This window comes from Magnolia sinica, chromosome 6, assembly GCF_029962835.1.
Source record: "Magnolia sinica isolate HGM2019 chromosome 6, MsV1, whole genome shotgun sequence".
NCBI classification, from domain to species: Eukaryota; Viridiplantae; Streptophyta; class Magnoliopsida; order Magnoliales; family Magnoliaceae; genus Magnolia; species Magnolia sinica.
In genome coordinates, this window is record NC_080578.1 from 10,170,396 (window position 1) to 10,196,303 (window position 25,908).

A 25,908-nucleotide genomic window follows, 5' to 3' on the forward strand; every position below is an offset into this window, starting at 1 on the left:
TTTTTAGTTGGGCTTTACATAATGGCTGACCAGCCTGGCCCAGTCAGCCATATTTGTTTATGGTTTCTAAGGTTATATTCAAAAGTTTCAACTTTTTTTTTTTTTTGAAATATTTAATAGCTAATTTAGATTAATAATAATTAATTTTCGGGCTCTGGCTATGACTAGGCTTAAGCTGGGCTAGTTATTAACTTATGGGTGTCTGTCCATTTTTGGTGGACCCCAGGCCGTGCTTGGGCTTAATTCCTACTGTGGAGGCTAGCTTTGGACTGACCTTGGCCCGGTCTGAACTAAGCCCGTTGACAGCCCCATTTGCGCCTGAGAGTTCGTTTTGATTTTGTTCTAATAATAAATAAAATCATAGTTCTTGTAGGGTTCATGCTACTGACTTGACTCTGAACCCGGCCTGGTCAGCCAAAAGACCGACCAGAGTTACTTGATACTCTGGCACCACCATATGACGCTTGATACGCAGGCATTCCGAGTGTGTAAATGCGGCATGCATTAACTCAACGTAATAAACAGACTAAATTGTGGAACACACCGCATCGTTGCTTAAGTAAACGGTCCCAAAATCAAAATGGTTAATCAATCCCAAAATCTCATTCATTCGTCACCACTTGTTTTTTGAAGAAGACCACTGGATATTTTTCATTTTAAGTCGTCCGATAAATGTCTACTAATTCGGTAACAAGATAACTGAATAAATGTAATTTTTTGTTCACGACAAGTAACCTTTTCATTATATGCGCTTCAACTGGGATAAAGGAGGTCCAACTGATCTAAAACTCATGCGAGACACAACTCATGAAGTTAAAGAGGTGTTAGGTGTGATTTTACTACATTCCGCAACGTATGGATTTTCCGATATTTGGCATGCAATGGTAAGTGGACGTCGAACACACAGCACAGTGACCTGACCCCACACACAGCTTGAGCATTGTACCATGCCTCATACATGTATGTATTGAGAACTGACCATGTGGTGTGTGTGTGTGTGTGTGTGTGTGTAATTTAAAAAAATTAAAAATTTTAAAAAAAATAATCCATACCACTACTGGTACAGGTGCCTGTTGGTGATCAGTTCTTTTTAGAGGTTTGGGTAGGGCAGCCTTGGTCCTGTCTGGTCTGACACTTAAAGCCCAAGCTTTAGCCCAAAAGACTCGTCTGGCTTGAAAATTGATAAAACCTTGTCCCACTTGACTATTTCTTCTCTATTTGTTAAGCAAGCGGCATGAAAATTCCACATATTTGGTTTTTTGAGAATCAATCTGCCCTTTTGCTAAAAGCAACAACAAAGGGAGCCTTAAACACTGAAATCTGGGCCTTGGACAATTAAACAGAGAGAACATCATCTAGTATATATAGGATTGGAACCATATGAGAGAAACACACAACATGCACAAACATACACACGCATTTTAGACGGTGGACCTGAACAGTGGTCATGGACCCACCGCCAAAAGCACTTGGGTCATGATCCTATCACCAGAGGCCCCACCCAAAACGCTGACACAGAGAGATTATACATCATGTTTGATAGCTGAGCTATATCCGGTCTGATCATCATAGTACTTTGACCACAACATCACCCCACCATACTTGCTAGAGTCCTTCAATAAAGGAAGCACTTTGGAGGTCAGATCCCCAGTAGGGATGAAACCACTCCCAGCTGCCTCTGGAGCCGCTGGCAATCCCAAGAAAATTTTGGTTGCCTTGATCGACGAAGTCCATTGCTTCCAAGCATCGTCCAGATTCCCGACTTCGCCCGAAGTGTACTGGCAAGGAGGGTTGTTGTAGAACTGGACCCATACATAATCAAACAAGCCTGTTTCCAATGCCCCACCCACCCATGCATCAGGGAATGGGCACTGTGGGGCCGCTGTTAGGTAGACTTTCTTTCCTCTAGAACTATAAGAAGAAAGATCTCTGGCGAGGTCATCCCAGTGCTCGGTGGTCCCGCCCTCGATGTCAAAATCAATGCCGTCGAGAACCGCATCACCCAACGGGCGTGATGAGGATTGCCCACCTAGGTAATTGTCCCACAGATACTCAGCCACTTGCCGTGCATCGTCTGCTGATGCTAGGGAGTAGCTCCCAGCCCCTCCTCCGATAGAGAGAATCACCTTCACCCCTTGATCTTGGCAAGTCCGGATGTCGTCACTCAGTCCTGTGCAACCGTTGGAGTACGGGTCGCAGTGGCCTGCTAGATTGATCTGTGGGGTCTGGCCATTGCCAAAGGTGCTAAGGAAAGCTAAGTTCACGAAGTCGTAGTTGCCAGTGCCGCATGTCTCGGCAAGAGTGCCCTCATTCCCGTTCTGGCCCCAGTAGATTGCAATGCCACCTCCATGTGAGTGGGCCACCAGTCCACCCAAGAAGAGAAAAATAGCTACAAGCCTAGCAATGGAAGGATGTGAAGAAGCCATTTGGATGGTTAAAAATGCAAGTGAAGGAAGAAGAGTTGGAGAATGTTAAGTTGTCCACCAATGTAGAACATTAACTCCTTTAAATAGCATTTACATTGGGATTGTTTCGACCTTTAAAAAATGAATAGTGCCAATGGATTTAATGAATGTCAATGTCCATAGCCGTGGATTGGAGATTACTCAACCTTGAGGATACGCTGCATGACATGAGAAACACTTATAATTAATTGTATTTTGGGTTAGGACAAAATAGAGATCATGGCTTCGGATTGCACCCCGGCCCAGCTTTGAACCGGGCTTGGACCTATCAGTGACATGATCAATTTTCAGCCAGACTTGGGTTCAAGTGACTTCAGTCAGACCTGGTGTGGCCCATCACCGCTTCACACGTACATGTATTCTATCCTCAAATATGCCATTCCAATCTGCGGTTAAGGCACCATATGACTGTTGGTTTCTTTCTTACGAATGTGCATTTCTTTCTGCATTTGTGGCCCACTTAATCCATGGATGGATTAGAAACATTCATTTGGGAAATAGGGATTCGATCAATTTTTGGTCCGGCCTCAGTTGCCATGTGTCGCCTCGTGGCGATCCACGTGCGCAGATGGTGGGATAATCGGAACCAAACACTCCCTGGATAATAATAATCATGGCCCACTGGTCAAAAACCTGGAAAGGATGATCATGGCCATTGAATTTTGGAGTTGAATACGAACATATAAACAGTCTATATTTAACCGTAGTACCATACATAGCAGTGGTCAAAATCACTGGCCCAAAGTGAATATTGGACCGGGACCCATTCACAATGTTACCTCGAAAAAGGAAGAAGGGAGAATAGAAAAAACGGATTCTTACAATCATCAACCCTTCCCGGTCACAAGAAGAGTTGATCCTATGACCTGAACTGTCCATATTTTTGGGGATACCCTCGACTGGCCACAGTAGGAAATTCATGCTGAAAGGATGATTATGTGGCTATGCATATTTAATATGAATCGTTGAAAAGAAAGAAAAAAAATAAAAAATCAAGTAGAATAAGCCTACTCTACAAGGGCTTGGACGTGAGCCCAGCCCACGGGTGTGTGCAAGGCACTAGAGAAAGTTGTTGGTTTGAGTATGCACTACCCACACCCATCTCTAGCAGTGGCCTGCAAGCCAATCAAATCTCGTTACATCTCCATTAAGTACAGGTAGGGGCGGTATCCAATCCACATCCCTGATTACTGCACCATCTACACACATGGTGCACCCATGTATGGTTCACATTGGACATAAATTAATTGCGTGCGGACCCAAAGGCCAAAACCACATAGCTATATGATGTTAGGACTTTGTAAGGCCCACGGTGATGTATGTGTTTTTTTATCCATGCCATCTGTCCATTTTATTGGCTTATTTAAGGCATGAGCCTAAAATTGAAGCATATCCAAAACTTAAGTGGACCACGCCATAGGAAACAATAGGGATAATGACATTGACAATGAAAACCTTCCTAGAGCTTACAGTAATGTTTATTTGTGATCAACTTATTCATAAGGTCACACAAGGATGAAAGAGTATCGGCTTAATCCAAAACTTCCGTGGCTTCAAGTTTTCAATGGTAAGGTGTTTGGTCCCTGTGCTATTTCCCATTGTTTAGTTCAATTAAGCTTTGGATATGTTTTGGGTTCTAGTCCTTGCCTCAGTGGTAGACTCTGAGGATCGAGTTTCAACATGAGGTCTTGGGTTCAAAACCCATAGGTGGTGAAATTCCACTACGGCCTGCATGTGTGTGTGTGTGTGTGTGTGTGTGTGTGTGTGTGTATGTGTGTATATAATATATATATATATAAAGAGAGAGAGAGAGAGAGAGAAAGAGAGAGAGAGGAATGCTCTAAATTACGCTAGTTAACTGTCTTGAGAAAGAAATCGAGTGGAGGCAATGGTCCTGAGCTACTTGACTCAAAGAAGGGGATATGAACACAGGTTTTTTCATAGTTTTGTGAATGCCTGTGCTAGATACAACAAAATCTATACTATAGTGGTAGGCAGGGAAAGATTCGAGGAAAGGATTAAGTGTGCAATGCGATTATCGGATTTTACGAAAAGTTGCTATCGGACAAGGTTTGGTTAAGACCTTCACTAAATAGCCTACATTTCAATGTGATATCTTAAGGGCGTGTTTGATTTTCCGGTGAAATGGTAAATGCAGTGTAAAAACGCAATAATTACTTCCCTCTACATTTACAACTTATCTGATTTGCCTACTTACTTTTTAACACGAAAATCAAGAATATTACAAAATATCTGTGGGTCCCATTGTGATGTATTTCGCTTATCTACACCGTTCATCCATTATTCCATTTGAATTCGCAGCATGAGTTAAAAATTGAGGCATATACAATACTCAGTTGGACCACGTCATACAAAAAAGGGAATCGAATACTTACCGTTAAAAACTTTGCAGGGCCATTGTTACTTTTGGCGTGGGCCACATGAGTGTTGGATCCGCTTTATTTTTTGTCTCATGCTCCAAAATATTGTAATAAAACAGACTGACGGAATGGATATATCATTCGCATTACCTTGCAGTTCAAAAATTTAAATCACATCTTTTGAACCAATTTTACAGGCACAAATCCCTATGAATTTTCAAACGCAGTAAAATTGTTATAATTACTATTTCCCAGGGACTCCCCATTTCAATGTGATATCTTAGGAGATTGTAGAATACCTAGAAAAAGTCCTCATAAGAGGAAGTCATGAAAGTTGTGAATGATTTGGGGAGAGACAAGGTGCCTAGGCCGGATGGGTTTCCTTTAGCCTTTTTTCAAATGTTTTGAGAGACGGTTAAAGGGACGTGCTAGATTTTATGAATGAATTCTACTCAAGTGGAAGATTATCCAAAAAATTAGGGCCCTTATTTATTGTCCTAATCTCGAAGGTTTCTGGCACTAAAAACCTCAAAGATTATCATCCCACGAGTCTGATTGGAAGCATGTATAAGATTCTTACTAAGGTGCTAGCCGCAAGGTTCAAATGAGCATTTCAAGGGATCATATCTAAGAACCAATAAGCATTTATGGAAGAAAGACAGATCATTAATAGTGCGCTCATTTCCATGAGTGTATTGACACCAGATTCAAGCAAAAAGTGGGAGGAGTGGTTTACAAACTGTATCTAGAAAAGGCGTATAATCACGTTCAGTGAGAATTTTTGGACTACATGTTACGGGGAATTGGCTGCGAGATGAAATGGCTTGCCTAAAGGTTTTTTTCCTAGTTCGTGTGGAATGAGACAAGGTGATCCATTCCTCTTCATGGTGGTAGTCGAGACCTTGAGCAAAATGAGTGTGGGCAACAAATTGGCTTTTTTAGAGGCTTCTTCGTTAGAGTCCCTCAATGTCTTATCTTCAATTCTCAAATGACACGCTACTATTTTGCAGCGCTAATGTTGGAATGGTGGAAAACTTGAGAATGATCATTATGTGTTTTGAAGCGATTTCAAGGTTAGGTGAATATATCCATGAATGTTATGCTTTGGGTTCATATGGCCAAGCAGGAGCTTGCATCTCTAGCTAAGGTATTTGGTTGCAAAGCGGGTGAATTCCCAACTACATACCTTAGTTTGTCTCTTTGTGTGCGCAGATCGGCCAAATATTTATGGAATGTAGTTACAGAAAGGTGGAAAAAATGCTTGCCAAGTAGAGAGGTAGATACTTATCTTTGCAAGGTTGTATAACAATGATTAAAGAGGTGTTATCTAACCTCTTAGTGTACTTTATGTTGTTATACCATTGCCCACAATCAGTCTTAAATAAGATTGAATATTCATAAACGTCACGAGAGCAACAAACACTTTTGGAAAGATCTCCCATTTAAAATGATTGTGCGAAACGGCCTTACTGATTGCATTCAAATTTATGATAAGATCCCTACCTCAGTGGGTCTTTTGTAGATTTATTGATCACTCAATCACGTGCCATACAAATTAGGGCTACATGGCATCCATCACTTAATCTCCTCCTTAGTCGTGTGTAGTCGCTTAGAAGATAAGTGCAAAAGATATCATTGGAGGTGCAAGCACAATTCTATCTTTATTAGAGGTGCATTGCTAACACATGGCGGCATGGATGCTTACTATATGATATCAACCATTAAATTCAAACGGCTACTCATTACTTTTTAACCGTCCATATCCACGCAATTGGGTGGCTACGATAACGTAAGAAGTTTGATCTTCTGCACATGTTCCATCCACACATTAAGGTTCAAAATGTGAATGGCCTGGATTAAACTATATCTTCACTGAGATTCCACCATTTAAGAAATGGTCCCACACAGTAGTCTACCCCTTCAACTTGCAGGACGCGGATTACCCAGGCACTTCGTGCGGCAGGAAGCGGATGTTTGTGAGAAATTCAGATCATCTAAAGATATGGCCCCAAATGAGGCGGATCCAAAACTCGACTAGGCCACTCGAAAGGGGACGGTGAGGATCCACCGGTGAATCATCTGTGAGGGGATAGAAGTTTTGAGTAAGGCTAACATTTTTTTATTTTTATTTTATTTATTTATTTATTTGTTTCCAGCTATGAACTGTATGGATGGAATATAACTATCACAGTGTACTAAGGAGGTTTCAACTACTAACGTACTTTTTCCGGTGGTGCGGCCCACTTGAGCTTTGGATCTGCCAATTTTTAGGTCCATGCGGTAAAATGATCTGAAAAAACGGATGTACAGGGTTATTTCTCACAAACATTATGGTGGCCAAAAAGTTTTCAATGATAGGAATTATGTCCCTACTATCTCCTGTAGTGTGGTTCACTTGATCTTTGGATCTGCTTTGTTATTATACTTATGTCATAAAATAAATTGAAAAAATGGAAGGCGGCATGGATAAAACAAAGACATCTGGATAGCCCCATAGACTCGGGTCACCAGCGATATCCCAGGAGACCGGGTATTCGGGCAATCCAAATCTTTATTTTTTTGCCCGTCCATTCAGAATCTTACTCCAGACAGGGTTTTTCTGTTTTATTGCATTATAATGTGTCTACATTATGACTAGCATTGTTAACACTGCTACATTAAATGCCGTCCATGATAATGTATCCCAATCACATGTTTGGGGCAAGCAGAGGATCCGAATTCAGTTTGTGAATTACCTCCGGGAAAATCTATCAAACCTGGGCAGATAGACAATTTTCCTGCTGCTGCTAAGGGAGAGTAAGAAATAAAATCAAATAGTTGTTTTTTAACCGGCCACCCATTTTGAGTATGCGGGCACTAAGAGTCTTCTTACTACCAACTAGCGGATACAAAGTGAGTGACAAAAAATGGGCAAGTTCAGTAAATGACAGAAAATGGGCTTTGCCAAACTAGGCCACGGGCCCATAAAAACACCCTTGTTGGGCAGTTGGAAGATCTCACTGCTAAGTAAGAAGAAGAACCCTTCAATCATCTCCACCTCCTTCAACCCTACCGCACCTACCGCACCCAAACAACCAATCAGAGCATTTGCAGCAATGGTGAAAGCAATCAGAGTCCATGAGCTTGGTGGGCCAGAGGCAAGTCTCTTCCTTCTTCAATCCCTACTGTTTCCTTTCTTTTCTACCATGTTCCATACTCATCACCACTCTCACTCTTAAATAGTGGTAACCACTAGATAGACTGCTTCCTATGAAAACAGGATGTTCATGGGTTGTGTGGATTTTGATTCTGATATGCGTTTGGTGGTCTGTTTTTGTTTGGTGTTGGGGCTTTGGGTTTTGAACTTGCTTAAATGGTTTGGTAGGTAAATTCATGGAAACCCCATTTTCATTTGGGTTGGATTGAAATCACTAGCATTGAATTTTCAATCCCATTGTCGCGATTTGAAGCTTGGATTAGTTCATGAAAACCCTCTTCATCAAAATATTTGTCGGTATACAATCGGAACCTGTTCCTATATGAATTCATCTAAAACCAGATCAATCCGTGGGCCGATTATCGATATCTAATTGACCCGCTTCTAATTTTTCTTTTCGTTTATTGGATAGTTTTGAAATTACCCAGATCAATTTTTTCGGCCAATTTGTGGAGATATCGGGTAAAACCCAGTTCCTGGATGATTTATCAAAGACCATTTTCAATTTTGTTTAAGGCACCGTTTGGCAGACACGTAAAAATGAGTTCATCTCATTTTAGCAAACAGTAATTATTTATTAGAGATCAACATCTCTAATACATATATAATTACTGTTAACATGAACTCATTATGTATTAAAGATCAAAATCTTTAGTATATAATTACTGTTAGTTAATTCTCAACCAAAAAGAAAAAGAGATGAACCCATTTTTAGGCGTCTACCAAACATCGCCCAAGTATCTCTGCATATTGACTTGAACTTGTTTCTGAAATAAATTCACCTGATCTTGATAGAAATTGCAAATATTGATCTTGGGCCAATTCTCAATATCGAGCTGATAGAAATTCACCTGGTCTTGATAGAAATCACAAAGATTGATCTTGGGCCAATTCTCAATATGGAGCTGAACCCAGTTCTAATTTTACTTGATTATTTGTTTCTTTGGTAGTTTCATATGTTTCAGTTGTGTAGTGGATTGACCACTGCTGTATGATTCCAATAGTTTGATACTGTTCAGATAACATCTGGTTGGCTGCTGATGCTTGTTGGATTTGTTTGGCTATAGGCTAAATTCCAATGTTTTTCTGATGCAATTTTGCTCTGTGGTTTTCACTTCTTTTTTTCTTTTTTTTTTTAAACGAGCAGGTCTTGAAGTGGGAGGACGTGGAAATAGGAGAGCCCAAGGAAGGAGAGATCCGTGTGAAAAACAAAGCGATTGGGCTCAATTTCATTGATGTATATTTCCGCACAGGGGTGTATAAAACAGCTTTGCCTTTCATTCCAGGTGAACATGTTGAGTAGCGTTCTTTGGTTCTAAAAAAATTTAGCTTCCATCTTGCCAGAGATTCTGTCTGCATACTTGGTTTAAGGTCCGTCTTGGACTTGCCGCCTTATTGTGGTTGGTATGGCCTCCAAATTATACAAAATGTCTGTTTTTCTTAGGTGACGGAAAATATAATCCACATTAAACAGGCTTCTGTTTTTCTCGCATTTCCACCCCAAATCACAAGTGAAATAAGAACTGGAATTTTCTACTTTTATCTCAATCACAATTTGCTTGAAGCGCATTTTGTCCATCTTACAAACTGATGAGTCAAATAACCACACACTATTTCATGATACTTTAAAGATTCCATGATAGCCCAAAAACCTAATTTGATGTGAACCGTAAGGGCCCTTAGTAATTATGTCATGGTGGCGGTGTTTTAGAAGCAAATAATAACCATGATGCTTGCAATTTCTTTTTCTGGGGAGGGAAGGAGGGCTGTAGTATATCGTAGTGGCCCTCAACCCTTTCTATGCTGACCTGAGAATGTGTGCACCACCAAAATGTTGGTTCTTTCCCATTGGTTTCTCATGAGTGTCCTATGTTTCCATCACCTTTGCTGTAGTTCGGTTTGATTTGATTTGATCAGCTCCCAAATCAAGCTCTTCATAGCCAATACCAGATTGGATCAGTCCAAATCAACATTGGTTGATTTTCCATAGTAAAGTTAACAATCTGGATCCCTCCATCCATAATAGTTGCAGAAGATGGACGGTTCTGATTATCCGTCCATCTCTGCATGTGGAAGTAACCTTGTGCCTAGGAATTGGCAAGATAAAGGAAAGGAATATTAATTTACTCAGAAAATGGTGGTGGAGATTTGGCAGGGAGAACAATGCTTTTTGGCGCAGCGATGGTGTGGAGAAATACAGTGAGTCAGATAGGGGCTGGAAGCAAAGTATCAGAAGCAGGACAGCTCTCTCAAAAATGTGGAAAGTAATCATGGCTTTGGGTGATCAGCCAAAGCATTGGGGCAAAATGTTGGAGGGAAGTTTTTGTTTCATCGTAAACAGTGGTGAATCAATCTGCTTTTGGGAAGATGAATGGGCCAATGATTGTTCACTGGCCACAAAATTCTCAAGGCTTTTCAGAATCCCTTGCACAACAAGGGAGCTTTAGTGAGAGAAAGTCTTGAGCATCATGGACACAAATACATGTGGATCATCACCCATACAAGGAATCTCAAGGAGTTAGAGATGGAAGATCTCAATGCCTTACTAAATTTGTTGGAAGAGATGCATCTCAGTTATCAAGTCGAGGATATTAGATTCTGGAAGATGGGATCATTGGGTATGTTCTTAGCGAACTTTCTGAATTTACAAACATGTGGTAAGTTCCATTTTTCTTTACCGTCATGGATATAAAAAGCACCTCCAAGCTATCCTCGAAAAGGTGTTTCCAATTGGGAAGATGAAACATGGGTATTCCCATGCCGAGCAGGTGCGTTATGTGAGAATCCAGTGAAGAGGATGGCAAGCATCCATTCATTTACTGTTCAATTGCTTCTGATATTTGGAGTCGGCGAGTCGCATCCAATCGGACCTTCACATGGCTTGGTTTTTTACCAGTCTATTGAAGCAAAGGCCTGTTTTATCATAAGGGGAAAGTCCATTGAAACCTCCTCTCTCTTGCTATCTGTTGGGAGATTTGTAAGGAAAGAAACAACATGACTTCAACGATTAGCAACAACTTACAGAGTCGATAATAGACAAAGTAAAAGGTTTCGTTTTTGAGTGGGCCTCAGTTTCTATGGATTTCAATGGCTTTTGGTGTCTGAAATTGGCAGAGTGGTCCTGCCTAGCATCAGCTTCTCTTTCAGATTCTAGGCCTCCCGCAGTGTGGTCCCCTCCTAGTGGATGTTCAAACCGAATATTTGTTAGCTGATGGGTTCTCGTGGCAAGGCAAGGTTTGGAGCTCTCAGAGACCAGGGGAAGAGTGGTCTATTATGCTTTTTCTGGGCCATTTATTCTCTGCCATTCTGCACATGTTGAAGTGATTGCATTGCAAGTGTCTTCGCCTCCAGTTGTCGTTGGCATTAATCCCCACAATCATTGAAGGACATACTGAAATTGTTCTTCAGTGGACTCTTGACGAACCATGGGTGTTCTGCTGCATCTTTAATCAGATTAGATCCTTAACCTCTAGATTAAATATTTCATTTAATCTTGTTAGTAAGGAGTCTAATGATGTAGCTGTCAGTCTTGCACTTCAAGGTCCTGGTCATCCTGACCTTTGTATTGGGACTTTGGTACCCTTCTGAATCCCTCCTAATAAATATCAAAAAGAAAAGGAAAGAAAAAAAGAAAAGAAGAAGAAAAAGAAAAGAAGAGGCAGAAAGCAAGAAATAAAAGAACCTTATACCTCAATTCATGTGTGAAAGCATAAGAGTGAGAATATACATGTCTTTCTTTTGCAGGCCGTGAGGCAGTTGGAGTGGTGACAGCTGTGGGACCTGGACTGACTGGCATGAAAGTGGGGGATGTCGTTGGTTATGCGGGAAGCCCAATGGGATCTTACACTCAAGAACAGATCCTTCCTGCAAGTGTTGCGGTGCCCGTTCCACCTTCTATCGATCCAATTGTTGCAGCATCCAGCATGCTTAAGGGTATGACAGCACAGTTCCTTGTTCGCCGATGTTTCAAGGTTGGTTTTGTTAAGAACAATGCTTCTGAGCTTTTTGTTACCTTTCTAGAGTAGGCAGTCCATCCATTCTGTAGTCTGGACCATCCATCTGCCAGCCCCAACCATGGATGGGCAAGGCCCAAAAATTTCACTGATGGGTTGATCTTGACTATCTAATTGCTGGGCTGTAAATGGAAGGCACCAACATAGATGGACTAAAATGGCCCCATAGAATGCACTGCTACTCGTACATGTATCATATTCCCCTTCAGTTTTCATACACCTGACTTGACTGCAGATGCAGGTTGAAAACCGGCAGTCCTTGTTCTTGCAGCTGTAATTGTGTGCATGCATGCCTATGAAACTACATACATAAATGCATACATGCATACTTAGAATGTGGATGTATATAGAAGCTTTAAGCTGAAGAGCTAACTTGTAATGAATGCAGGTTGAACCCGAGCACACTGTCCTTGTCCATGCAGCAGCTGGAGGCGTTGGGTCTCTACTCTGCCAGTGGGCACGTGCTCTTGGTGCCACTGTCATTGGAACAGTGTCAACCGAAGCCAAAGCAGCTCAAGCGGCTGAGGATGGATGCCACCATGTCATAATCTATAACAAAGAGGACTTCGTCAGCAAGGTTGATGAGATCACATCCAGTGAAGGAGTCAACGTCGTCTATGATTCTGTTGGGAAAGACACATTCCAGGTGAAATGTTCTATCACAGAAAGTTGAAGCAGTGTTTGGAAGTATCCCAGGTCATTGGTTTCTGGTGGGGTTGATTTCCTCCCATAGAAGATTTTGCTCATTTCAATACTACTACTTGGATTGATCACAATATTCCCATCTAAGTTTCTTTTCTCTAACCGCCCCAAATGCTCAGTCAGTTCAAAACATAGGCACCCATGAATGGAATCAATCAAAAATTTTGGGTTACTTCCAAACACTACCTTATGCGATCTGTAAGTGTTTTTATTGCAAGGATCACTTGGAAGTGGGCTCTTATGCAGGGATCGTTGGCATGCTTGAAGACTCGCGGGTACATGGTGAGCTTCGGGCAGTCATCTGGTTTGCCAGATCCAGTTCCATTGTCAGCCCTTGCCGCCAAATCCTTGTTCCTGACGAGGCCCTCACTCATGCAATACAATGTTACTCGAAACGAGCTGCTGAAAGCTGCCGGAGAAGTGTTTGCCGGCATTGCATCAGGTATGCTGAAGGTCCATGTTAACCACACGTACCCTCTGTCTCAAGCTGCGCAGGCCCATGCAGACCTCGAGGCAAGGAAAACGACCGGTTCCGTGGTATTGATACCAGATTCTGACTAATATATATTGCAAACCCAAGGCACTCAGAAGAAACTAAAATGGTCTTTTACCGCCAAATAAGTTATTTTTTCTACATAAGTGACTTATTTCAGATAAGTTTGGTTTATGATTAGTTATAAGTAACTTTTTTACTTAAAATTGTTAAAATTACTTAATCACTTCAGTTAATTTTTTTTAGCTTTTCTACTTTATATAAGTTGACGAAAGGGAGGAGAAGCTGATAAGTACGTTGTGTGCCACACTTATCTTCTTAATAAGTAGAAACTAAGATAAGCTACTTTTGCAATAAGTAGCTTGTCATAAGCAACTTAAGATACAAACGGGCTCTTAATGGAAATGTTATGAGCTTGGAGAGTGAAATTTTAGTGAATGCATGCACTTAGAAGTAATGATGCAGGTTTGGGTAAACGTTTGCAGGGCTTGCATAAGATGCCCAGTATGCATTATGATTATGATTATGATTATGATTATGATTATGATGATGATGATTATTATTATTATTAGTATTAGTATTAGTATTATTATTTCCTTTTTTTAGTTCCCCGTTCTTCAGTTCACACTAGTTGATTTGGGGCACATCTTATATCCATGCCGGCCATCATTTGCGCTAGATCATGTTAGGATGTGAACCCAAAAATCAGGTTGATGCAAAATTCAAGTGGGCCACACCATTGGGAAAAGGGGCGATTGGGATGATTACCATTGAGACCACCCTTTGTCTGATCAAAGTTATGGATGAGGCTGATATTTGGTTTTCCCTTACTGTTGGTTTGAGTGACCTTATGAACGGTTTGGATGGCATATAAACATCACAGTCGGTTGTGATTGAATACCCTCCCATTAAAAACTTCCTATGGCCCATCATAATTTCTACAGTGTTTATTTGCATGATAATAAGGTCACATGAACCTAGATGAAGAGAAAAAACAAATATCTACTTGATCCATAACTTATATGCCCCAGTCCACCTGTGAATTAGATATGCTTATTTTATGGCTCATGCCCTAAAAGAATCTGGAAAAATGGATGGACGGCATGGATATAAAATACATACATTAGGATGGGGCCCATTGTAAGGGCCACATCGTCTTGGGTGAGGCTCAGGCCACACCCAATCCATTTCCTAGTTTTGCAGCATTGAGAGTGAAAGGAATTTTTTACAACTGTAAATCCCACTTTTTACCCGCAGTCTTTTCTAAACGTTCCCAAATTTTACTTTTCCAAAGTAAGCCATTCTGTACGCTCCCAAATTTTACTTTCCCAAAGTAAATCATTCTGTACGGATACACTATTTGCAAACGAAAATACCCTTGGATTCGCAGTAGCAACTTGGAAATCTATGGCTATGGATTATAAACATAGCTTTGGATTTACGGTCAAACCGAATTAGCTTTTAAATTTCATTGTTGGCTGCTAGATTGTTTTGCGCGATTCCGGTCGAACCAAACATGGGTTCGGTCGGACCCAACTTGTTTGTTTTTTGTTACAGATTATATGATCTTTCGAGTACTTTCTTTAGCTTTTGTACTTGATTTCTTTAGATATTTGGCACGTGAACTCTTTATTCTCGGTCTCCTAAGATCTCTTATTTGCCTTGATGATTTTTGAGCATTAAATCCATACTTTTGATATTCTTTTCAATTAAAGCTTTCAGATTCACCTTGCAACACAAACATGTATAAAATATACCATTAAGCATTATCATATTCAGAAAATTAAGATATAAATAGGAGAGAATATGCAATATTTGACACTCAACAGTTCACAAGATAGACGAGTAGATTTTACATCCCACCCGACAGTTTAGAATAGATCATGTCGGGCCTCAACATGAGATTCTCTTTCCACCGTTGGATGGACTTCCAGATCACAATGTCGTTGGGATAGCCCAGAATCGTCAGCATTTTGCACTTGAAAATGGCATGGCCCTTGGATCTCTCTATCCAAGTCTCTGGGATATTATAGAGGCCATCATAAACGTAGATGCTGCCCGTTGGAGTGGTTTAATTCTTATACAACGGATGACCATGATCTCATTTTTCCAATGGATGCTCTTCTCAAGGCCAGATTGCCGCTCTGGAACGAATGATCATTGACCACCTTGTGCTCCAAATAGACCATCACATCTGGATCGTCCAGCTCGTCTTCTCGGGGCCCAGAAACCAAGCTAACGGTTACAATGTCTTCTTCATTTCCAAATTTAATGCTCATGTAACAGACCACACCCATCAACGTCGAATGCAATCCGATCTAGGACATCTCATACATGAAGAAGAAGATATCACTGATTGCGACCCCTCTGGTGGGCCCCGGTATCTTCCACATATTCACATCGAGCCCTTTACGGATTGGCTAGTGTACCACACACCAGCTATCTAGCTGGTGTAGGTGTAGGTACGTGTCGTGCGAAGACGAGCGCTACGCTCCTCGAGCTCCTAGTTGTACGAACGGTTCAAAGGAGATCAAAGTTACATGGGCCCCACAGTGATGTATTTATTATATCCACACTGTTCATCCATTTTTCGAGATCATTTTAGAGCATTATTCAAAAAACCAACCATATCCAAAGATCAACCGGACCACACCGCAAATAGCAGCGGAATAATGATTTTCACCGTTAAAAAATTTGTAGGGCCCACCGTAACGTTTATTTTCCATCCAATCTGTTCATAAGGTCACAGTGACCTGTATGAAGAAGAAAAACAACTTTCATGTTGATCCAAAACTTCTGTGACCCCCAAAAGGGTTTCAATGGTAGACGTTCAATCCCCCACTGCTTTTTGTAGTGTGGTCCAGTTTATCTTTATATCTATCTTATTTTTCGTCTCAAGCCTTAAGACAAGCTCACCAAATGGATGGACGGTTTGGATATAACACATACCTCATGATGGGACCCACATAACTTAACGTCAACACACCAGCTATATAGTTGGTGTGTGCAGTGTGGTTCACCAGCTATCCGCTTCCACTGAGAGTTGGGTAACTCATCCCCTCGCATAAATGTAAAATCACATTGATGAAGAATCCAGACAGTCCAATTGCAAGCACCATCATGGACGGACGATATCCAGAAAACCATACCGTTTAAACGATGTTATCTATCTTATATCCGCCATTAAATCCAACGGCTACTCGCTCCCTTTTAACCGTCCATATCCAACAAATTGGGAGGCTACGCGTGGCTACGATAGCCTAAAAAGTTTGATCTTCTGGACATGTTCCATCCACAATAAGGTTCAAAATGTGAACGGCCTGGATTAAACTAAATCTTCACTAAGATTACGGTTAAAGAGTCACTACCATTTAAGAAATTGATCCACGCAGTCGTCCACCCTATTATTTTAGGGTGAGCGGAACGAGTAACTCAGCTGGCTATAGCGTAATTAGGGGTATACATCCAACCGAGTTGAGCTGGCTTCAGCTCGACTGGGCTCGGCCACTTGCTGACCTCAGCTCGAACTCGGCTCAGCTTGGTCCTGGAACCGGAACCGAACCGTTAAAACCGGTTCGGTTCCGGATCGGTTCCACGGTTCTTGGCTTTTTATAATCCAACCCAATTGTAAGCCCATGTTCGTTCATGTTGTGATCCATTTGATGAATGGTTTAGATATTGTATAAGGTATGTAAAATGCATTTATGAAAATAATTAAATGGTGCATTATAAACCATAAATCATGAGTCAAATATGAAAACAATCAAAGGGTTCTTGGTTTGGTTCCACAGTTTGGATCTACGGATTGGATCCACGCGTGGCTACGATAGCCTAAAAAGTTTGATCTTCTGGACATGTTCCATCCACAATAAGGTTCAAAATGTGAACGGCCTGGATTAAACTAAATCTTCACTAAGATTACGGTTAAAGAGTCACTACCATTTAAGAAATTGATCCACGCAGTCGTCCACCCTATTATTTTAGGGTGAGCGGAACGAGTAACTCAGCTGGCTATAGCGTAATTAGGGGTATACATCCAACCGAGTTGAGCTGGCTTCAGCTCGACTGGGCTCGGCCAGTTGCTGACCTCAGCTCGAACTCGGCTCAGCTTGGTCCTCGAGCCTGACTCGCCAGCTCAGCTCGGTTTGGTCCACAGCTTATGCTAGCTCGGGCTGAGTTCGAGCAGATTTTGCCATCGAGGCATTTCCACAAACACTTGAATTGCAACTTAAAAATTCAACTGTTTGTAAAACAAAGTGAAAAAGAGTATTTGTTTCATGTACATACCTTCCTTGCCACCAGCCACATTCGTTGAGTCATTTGATCAAACAGTTGGTGAGCAACATCAATGGCAAAGTAACTGAGTCACCAAACTAGTTTGATCCAAGTTGGATTCAAGCTGGATTCATTCCAAGTTGAGTTGAGCTAGGGGCTTGCTCGAACTCGGCTCGAACTCATTTTTGAGCTCAAAAAATCAGCTCGACTTGGCTCGAACTTAGCTTCGAACCGAGACGAATCAAGCTTTTTCGAGTTGAGTCGAGTCGAGCGAGCTCGGTTCATGTACACCCCTAAGCGTAATGAGTAAATTTTGTGGGTCCACAGGGGATATATGTGTCTTATCCATGCGGTCCATCTGTTTTACCATTACATTTTATAAAATGAGGAAAAAAAAATTAAAATTTGAAGTATATCTAACACTCAAGTGGACCACACCACAGGAAATAGTGAGATGATGACATACACCCTTGAAACTTCCGTAGTGCCATAGTGATCTTTATTTGTCATCAAACATGTTCATAATGTCATATGGATATGGCTGAAAGTAAAACACAAATATCTTCTTACTCCTGAACTTCCGTGGCCCGAAGTACTTTCCAACAATAGCAATTTCCATTGTTTCATGTGGTGTGGTTGACTTGAGCTTTAGATATGATCCAATTTTGAGCTCATGCCCTAAAATGATATAGAAAAAAGGATAGATGAATTGGGTAAAGCACATAAATGACAGTGGGCCCCGCAGAGTTACTCTACTCCACTCTTGGGGGATGTGGATGGAGAGTGTTATGAGCAACTCTGCATGCTTGTACACTACATTATACTGCGTAATTGAAGTATATCCAATGCTAATTGTACCATTTCATTTGAAAGGTAATGACGCCCACCTTTAAGTGGAGTTTGGCCCATGGTATTAGATGGAATCACGTGGGATGAAAATTGGTATTGAGTAATGATTTTGTGGTGTTAGGTTTTTTTAAAATGCGATGAGCTTAAGGTCATCCTATTTCTTACTTGGAAGAAGAGCAGTAAAAATGTAGATTCTTGCATATATTTTGAAACATTGTTAGATTGAATCGTGGAAACAGTGAAGATTCATTTACTCTCTGTACTTAGTTTGGAAATGCCACACGCTATTACCATCGTCTAGTGTGTGGATGTTACCAAGTTATGCAAACCCACCATGATGTATGTGTTATATCCATACCATGCATCCCTCTTGTGACATCATTTTATGGGATGGACTCAAAAATGAGACAATTCTAAAGCTTACATAGACCACACCACATAAAGTAGTGGGTACAATGATGCCTACCAATGTAACCTTTCTAGGGCCAACTATGATGTTTATTTTCCATCCAACATGTTTTAAAAGTCACAAGGACATAGCTGAAGGGAAAACACAAATATTAACTTGATTCAAAACTTCTATAGCTCCTAAGAAGTTTTCAAGCACCATTGCTTTTTGTTGTGTGGTCCACTTGAGCTATGAATCTGCCTATTTTTGAGTGAATACAATAAAATGATTTTTTAAAATGAATGGATGGCATTGATATAGCATATGATGGAACTTATATAACTTGTCAGTAGATGGAGACAATTTACCTCGAATTTTAGATGGCTTGGTACAGTTTCTTGCTGCAGACCATTGTTCCATGGCATGTGGCTGATTTTTCAAAATATACCAAGCTAATAGCTAGTAAAGAAACCAAACAAAATATAACACTAATTTAGTAGTATATTTATTTTAATTCTATCTAATACCAACCTTCGAACTTTTCTGGAGCTCATGATAATCTTTATTTACCATCCAACCCCTTAATAATAATAGAAAGATACTTGGGCAAAACCCCAAGCAACAATTTGATCCAAAACTTCAATTGGAGGAGGCATTGAATTCCCACCTTTTACGGGAGTGGTCCACTTTAGCTTTGGTTGATGTCCTGAGATGAGGTAGTGTATCGCATGAACGGCGTGTATAAGGCATACATCATGGTGGGCCCCACAGTTTATTCAATACTATTGAGTTGCTTGGTTGCACGGGTTGTCGGTAGACAATCTCCATGGATATACCTAATGACCCGACTCTGTGGGGCCAACTAAGATATATGTGTTTTACCCATGCTGTTCATCACTTCCTCCGTACCATTTTAGTTCACGATTCGAAAAATAAAATAGATCCAAATATCGGCCACGCCACAGGAAATAGTAGGGATACTGATACCTACCGTTGAAACACTACCCATTGTAAGATTTATTTTCCATCCAATACATTTATAAATTCATTCAGAACTATACGAAGGGAAAAGACAAATATAAGATTTATCCGTAACTTTTATGTTCCCCAAGAAACTTTCAGTGGTAAACGTTTTATTTCCATTCTTTCCTGTGGTATGGTCCAGTTGATCTTTGGATCTGCCTCATTTTTTGGACATTACCTAAAATAACATCAAAAAACATATGAACGGCGTGGATAAAACACATACATCACGGTGGGCCCCACGAAGTTTGGGTCACCAGGGATATCCATAGACGCCGGGTCTAGAAGCAATCCGCGTCCTCTTCTTTTGCCACTATATTCAAGAAGGTTCGAGAAAGTAACAGAAAATGGGCTTTGCCAAACTAGCCCATGGGCCCATAAAAACACCGTTGTTAGGCTCTGGAAAGATCTCACTGCTAAGTAAGAAGAAGACCTCTTCAATCAGCTCCACCTCCTTCAACCCTACCACACCCAAACAACCGATCAGAGCATTTGCAGCAATGGTGAAAGCAATCAGAGTACATGAGCTTGGTGGGCCAGAGGCAAGCTTCTTCCTTCTTTAATCTCTACTGTTTCCGTTCTTTTTAAACCTTTCCCAAACTCACCACGACTCTCACTCAAATAGTGGTAACCACAAGATAGACTGCTTCCTATGAAAACAGGAGATGTTCATGGGTTGTGTGGATTTTGATTCTGATATGGGTTTTGTGGTCTTCTTTCTTCTTCTTTAAAAAAAAAGTCTTGGGACTTTTGAAGGGGTTCTGAGCTTGTTTGAATAGTTTGGTAGGTAAATTCATGGAAACCCCATTTCATTTGGGTCGGATTGAAATAATCAGTTTTGATTTTTCTGTTTCGTTGTTGGGATTTGAAGCTTGGATTGCTTCATGAAAACCCTGTTAATCAAAATATTTGTCGGTATCCAACCGGATCCGTTTTCTATATGAATTCATCTAAACCCAGATCGATTATTGGGTCGATTGTCAATATCTAATTGACCAGCTGCTTATTTTTCTTGAATTTTTATTTTTTTTCATTTATTGGATAGTTTTGAAATTTCCCACATCAATATTTTTGGCCAATACATGGAGATATCAGGTAAAAACCCAGTTCTTGGATGATTTGTCGAAAACCGTTTTCAATTTTAGGCAAGGCACTGTTTAGCAGGCGTGTAAAAATGAGTTCATCTCTTAGCTAATACATAATTATGTATTAGTGATCAAGATCTCCAGTATATAATTACTGTTAGCTAATTCTTTAAAAAATAAAAAATAAAAAAAATACTGTTTCTGAAACAGTGCCCAAGTAGCTCTGCATATTGAATTGAACTTGCTTCTGAAATAAATTCACCTGGTCTTGATAGTAATTGCAAATATCGATATTGGGCCAATTCTCAATATCGAGCTGATAGAAATTCACCTGGACTTGATAGAAATCACAAATATTGATCCTGGGCCAATTCTCAATATTGAGCTGAACCCAATTCTTTTTTCTTTTTTCTTTTTTTTTTTCCTTCTTGATTATTTGTTTCTTTGGTAGTTTCATGTGTTTCAGTTGTGTTGTGGGTTAACCGCCGCTGTATGATTCCAATGGTTTGATATTGTTCAGATAACTTCTCGTGTGCTGCCAACGCTTGGTGGATTTGTTTGGCTATAGAGTAAATTAAATTCCAATGTTTTCATGATGCAATTTTGATTTGATGTTTTCACTTTCATTTTTTTTTTTTTTTTAAGAGCAGGTCTTGAAGTGGGAGGATGTGGAAATAGGAGAGCCCAAAGAGGGAGAGATCCGTGTTAAAAACATAGCGATTGGGGTCAATTTCATCGACGTCTATTACCGCAAAGGGGTGTACAAAACGGCTTTGCCTTTTACTCCAGGTGAACATGTTTAGTAACAGTCTTTGATTTTTTTTAAAAAGAAATTCAGCTTCCATCTTGCTAATGATTCTGTCTGCATACTTCATTTAAGGTCCGTCTTGGACGTGCTGCCTTCTTGTGGTTGGCATGGCCTCTAACGTGTGCAAAATATCCGTTTTGCTTGGGTGACGGAAAATGTAATCCATGTTAACAGGCTTTTGTTTTTTCTAGCATTTCTGCTCCAAGTGAAATAAGAACTGGAATGTTCTGCTTTGATCTCAATCATGATTTGCATGAAGCACACCCTATCCATCTTACGAACTGATAAGTCAAATACCACACACTATTTCATGATATTTTCAAGATCCCATGATAGCCCAAACACCTAATTCGATGTGAATCATAAGGGCCCCTAGGAATTAAGTCATAGTGGCATTGTTTAGAAGCAAATAATAACTACGATACTTGTAATTTCTTGTTCTGGCCGGGAGGGAGGGCTCCAGTATATTCTAGTGTTCCCCAACTCTTTCTATGCCTACCTGCGAACGTACCCGCCAGCAAAATATTGGTTCCATCCCATTGGTTTCTCATGAGTGTCCTCTGTTTTCATCACCTTTTCTGTGGTTCTGTTTGATTTTATTTGATCAGCTCCCAAATCAAGCACTTCATAGCCAATACCAGATTGGATCAGTTCAAATCTACGTTGGTTGATTTTCTACTGTAAAGTTTCCAATCTGCATGCCTCAATCCTAGTGATCAGGATCCCTCCCTCCATAATCGGCGCAGAAGATGGACGGTTCCGATTATCCATCCACCTCTGCATGTGGAAGTACGCTTGGGAAAGGAATATTAGTTACTCAGCAAATGGTGGTGGAGATTTGGCAGGGAGAGCAATGCTTTTTGGTGCAGCATTAGTGTGGAGAAATACGGTGAGTCTGATGGGGGATGCAAGCAAGGTATCAGAAGCAGGGCAGCTCTCTCAAAATGTGGAAAGGAGTCTTGGCTTTGGGTGATCAGTCAAAGCCCTGGGGCAAACTGTTGGAGGGAAGTTTTCGTTTTGTGGTAAATGAAAGTCGATCGGTCTGCTTTTGGGAAGATGAATGGGTCAATGATTGTTCACTGGCCACAAAATTCTCAAGGCTTTCAGAATCGCTTGCACAAGAAGGGAGCTTCAGTTTCAGTGAGAGAATGCCTTGAGCATCGTGGAAATAAATGGGTGTGGGTCATCACCAGTAGAAGGAATCTCAGGGAGGTAGAGATGGAAGATCTCCATGCCTTAATAAAATTGTTGGAAGAGATGCATCTCAGTCACCAAGGCGAGGATATTAGATTCTGGAAGATAGAATCATCGGGTATGTTCTCAGGAAAATCTTTCTTTCAGAATTTTCAAACATGTGATAAGTTCCATTTTTTCTTACCATCATGGGAATCAAAAGCCCCTCCAAGCCATCCTCAATAAGGTATTTACAATTGGGAAGCTGGAACACAGGGATATTCTCATGCTGAGCAAGTGTGTTCTGTGAAAATCCAGTGAAGAGGATGGCAAGCATCCATTCATTCACTGTTCAGTTGCTTCTGCTGTTTGGAGCCACATCCAATCGGACCTAAACGTGGCTGGGTTTTACCAGTTGATTGAAGTGACCTTATTTTGGTTCAAAGGCCCATTTCGTGGTAAAGGGAAAGTCCGTTGGAACCTCTTCCTTCTTTCTATCTGTTGCGTGATTTGTAAGGAAATAGACTGCATGACTTCAACGATTAGCAACGACCTATGGAGTTGATAATAGACAAAGTAGAAGGTTTTATTTTTGGGTGGGCCTCAGTTTCTGAGGATTTCAATGGCTGTTTACTGACCGAAATTGGCAGACAGTAGTCCTGCCTAACAGCAGATTCTCTTTCAAATTCTAGGCCTTCGGCAGTGTGGTCCCCTCCTAATTGATGTTACAAATTGAATATTCTCTGGCTGATAGGTTCTATCTGCAAGGCAGGGTTTGGAGGTAGTCTCAGAGTATGGGGGAAGAGTGGTCTGTGCTTTTTCTAGGCCATTTAAGCTCTGTCATCCTATTTATCTGGAAGCGATTGAGTTGCGAGAGTCTTCACCTGCAGTTGTATTTGCCATTAATCCCCACAATCGTTGATGGACATGCTGAAAATGTTCTTCAGTGGGCTCTCGACAAACCATGGGTGCTCTGCTACATCTTCAATGAGATTAGATCCTTAACCTCTAGATTAAATATTTCATTTAATCTTGTTACTGTTATTCCTGCGCTTCAAGGCCCTAGCAGTCCTGACCTTTGTAGTGGGACTATGGTCTCCTTCTGATTCCATCTTAATAAACTGCGGTTAGCTGCTAAAAGTAAAGAAAAGTAAAGTAAAAAAGAAAAAAGAAGAAGAAGAAGGAAAGAAAGAAAAGTATCCTTGTAGCTCAATTCATTTGTGAAAGCGTAAGTGTGAGAATATACATGAGTCTTTCTTTTGCAGGCTTTGAGGTAGTTGGAGTGGTGACAGCTGTGGGACCTGGACTGACCGGCATGAAAGTGGGGGATATCATTGCTAATGCAGGAAACCTAATGGGATCTTACGCTCAAGAACAGATCCTTCCTGCGAGTGCTGCGGTCCCTGTTCCACCTTCTATCGATCCAATTGTCGCAGCATCCATCATGCTTAAGGGTATGACAGCACAGTTCCTCGTTCGCCGATGCTTCAAGGTTGGTTTTGTTAAGAACACTGCTTCTGAACTTTTTGTTACCATTCTAGAATAGGCAATCCATTCATTCTATAATTACATGGTCAGGAAATCTATCCGCCTTGTCTCAGTCATCTTGCATGTACTTGGAAGGTACTGGTGAAAATTTCAGCAACATCGATTAACACCCATCAGTACAACTCCTTTAACATAGGTCCACTGTACTTGTGTCCATGCATTATAGTGATCTGGACCATCCATCCGCCAGCCCCCAACCATGGATGGGCAAGCCCCAAAAATCACACTGATGGGTCAATCTTGACTATCTGATTGCTGTAAATGGAAGGCCCCAACATAGATGGACTACAATGCCTCATAAAATGCACTGCTACTCATACATATGCAGGCTCATTTCTTCATATGTGCCGTAATCCTGACATGACTGCGGATGCAGGTTGAAACTGGCAGTCCTTGTTCTTGAAACTACCTATGGAACGAATTATATACATAAATACATGCATGCATACATAGGATGCGGACATTTATAGAAGCTTTAAGCATAAGAGCTAACTTACAATGAATACAGGTTGAACCCGGGCACACCGTCCTTGTCCATGCAGCAGCTGGAGGTGTTGGCTCTCTACTCTGCCAGTGGGCACATGCCCTTGGTGCCACTGTCATTGGTACCGTGTCAACCGAAGCTAAAGCAGCTCAAGCATCTAAGGATGGATGCCACCATGTCATAATCTACAGCCAAGAGGACTTTGTCAGCAGGGTCGATCAGATAACGTCCGGTGAAGGAGTCAACGTGGTCTATGATTCTGTCGGGAAAGACACATTCCAGGTGAAATGTTTTATCACAGAAAGTTAAAAGCAGTGTTTGGAAGTATCTCAGATCATGGGTTTATGGTGGGGTGGTTTTCCTCCCATAGAAGATTTTGTTCATTTCAATACAGCTACTTGGATCAAACACAATAGGCCATTTGTGTTTCTTTTCTCTACCTGCCCCAATTGCTCGTTCAGTTCAAAACAGGCACCCACGAATGGAATCGATCAATATTTTGGGATACTTCCAAACACTACCTTACACGTTCTTACTCTGAGAAGTGCTTTTATTTCAAGGATCACTTAGAAGTGGGCTCTTATGCAGGGATCGTTGGCATGCTTGAAGACTCGCGGATACATGGTGAACTTCGGGCAGTCATCTGGTATGCCAGACCCAGTTCCGTTGTCCGCCCTCGCTGCCAAATCCTTGTTCCTGACGAGGCCCTCACTCATGCAATACACTGCAACTCGAAAGGAGCTGCTGGAAGCTGCGGGAGAAGTGTTTGCCAGCTTCGCGTCAGGTATGCTAAAGGTCCATGTTAACCACACCTACCCTCTGTCTCAAGCCGCGCAGGCTCATGCAGACCTCGAGGCAAGGAAAACCACTGGTTCTGTGGTGTTGATACCAGATTCTGACTGATATATGTTGCAAACCCGAGGTGTTTGGAAGAAACTAAAATGGTCTTTTAATAGATATAATTTGAACTTGGAGAGTGAAAATTTTGGTGAATGCATGCACGTAATGCAGGTTTGGATGAACGT

General features: G+C 41.1%; 3 protein-coding genes across 5 annotated transcripts; 2 read left to right on the forward strand and 1 right to left on the reverse strand.

The window, feature by feature from the left end:
• Nucleotides 1-1,392: 1,392 nt before the first annotated feature.
• LOC131249860 (acidic endochitinase-like) lies at nucleotides 1,393-2,431 on the reverse strand. The gene has a single exon (XM_058250606.1). The coding sequence runs from the start codon at nucleotides 2,424-2,426 to the stop codon at nucleotides 1,524-1,526; it is 903 nt and encodes a 300-aa protein (XP_058106589.1). The 5' UTR covers nucleotides 2,427-2,431; the 3' UTR covers nucleotides 1,393-1,523.
• Nucleotides 2,432-7,769: 5,338 nt separating this feature from the next.
• Nucleotides 7,770-13,502, forward strand: LOC131248232 (uncharacterized). Its single transcript, XM_058248402.1, has 5 exons — nucleotides 7,770-7,983; nucleotides 9,190-9,328; nucleotides 11,787-12,013; nucleotides 12,444-12,701; nucleotides 13,004-13,502. The coding sequence occupies exons 1-5, from the start codon at nucleotides 7,780-7,782 to the stop codon at nucleotides 13,316-13,318; spliced, it is 1,143 nt and encodes a 380-aa protein (XP_058104385.1). The 5' UTR covers nucleotides 7,770-7,779; the 3' UTR covers nucleotides 13,319-13,502.
• Nucleotides 9,360-25,905, forward strand: LOC131248233 (uncharacterized). 3 transcript variants are annotated; one of them, XM_058248405.1, is made up of 6 exons: nucleotides 20,033-20,047; nucleotides 20,146-20,327; nucleotides 21,521-21,659; nucleotides 24,117-24,343; nucleotides 24,908-25,165; nucleotides 25,472-25,905. In XM_058248405.1, the coding sequence occupies exons 2-6, from the start codon at nucleotides 20,286-20,288 to the stop codon at nucleotides 25,784-25,786; spliced, it is 981 nt and encodes a 326-aa protein (XP_058104388.1). In that variant the 5' UTR covers nucleotides 20,033-20,047; nucleotides 20,146-20,285; the 3' UTR covers nucleotides 25,787-25,905. The 3 variants fall into 3 exon arrangements, with proteins under 3 accessions (XP_058104387.1, XP_058104388.1, XP_058104386.1); XM_058248404.1 differs by lacking the exons at nucleotides 20,033-20,047; nucleotides 20,146-20,327; nucleotides 21,521-21,659 and adding an exon at nucleotides 9,360-11,583 and having other exon boundaries at nucleotides 23,911-24,343; XM_058248403.1 differs by lacking the exons at nucleotides 20,033-20,047; nucleotides 20,146-20,327; nucleotides 21,521-21,659 and adding an exon at nucleotides 22,392-22,990.
• Nucleotides 25,906-25,908: the final 3 nt, after the last annotated feature.

Bases quoted from the DNA above. Each gene is read 5' to 3' on its own strand.
- LOC131249860 (XM_058250606.1), bottom strand. From the start codon at position 2,426: ATGGCTTCTTCACATCCTTCCATTGCTAGGCTTGTAGCTATTTTTCTC.
- LOC131248232 (XM_058248402.1), top strand. From the start codon at position 7,780: ATGGGCTTTGCCAAACTAGGCCACGGGCCCATAAAAACACCCTTGTTG. The intron at 7,984-9,189 runs GCAAGTCTCTTC...TTAAACGAGCAG, and splicing joins ATGAGCTTGGTGGGCCAGAG to GTCTTGAAGTGGGAGGACGT. The intron at 12,014-12,443 runs GTTGGTTTTGTT...TAATGAATGCAG, and splicing joins TTGTTCGCCGATGTTTCAAG to GTTGAACCCGAGCACACTGT.
- LOC131248233 (XM_058248403.1), top strand. From the start codon at position 22,705: ATGAAAGTCGATCGGTCTGCTTTTGGGAAGATGAATGGGTCAATGATT. The intron at 24,344-24,907 runs GTTGGTTTTGTT...CAATGAATACAG, and splicing joins TCGTTCGCCGATGCTTCAAG to GTTGAACCCGGGCACACCGT. The intron at 25,166-25,471 runs GTGAAATGTTTT...GCTCTTATGCAG, and splicing joins TCGGGAAAGACACATTCCAG to GGATCGTTGGCATGCTTGAA.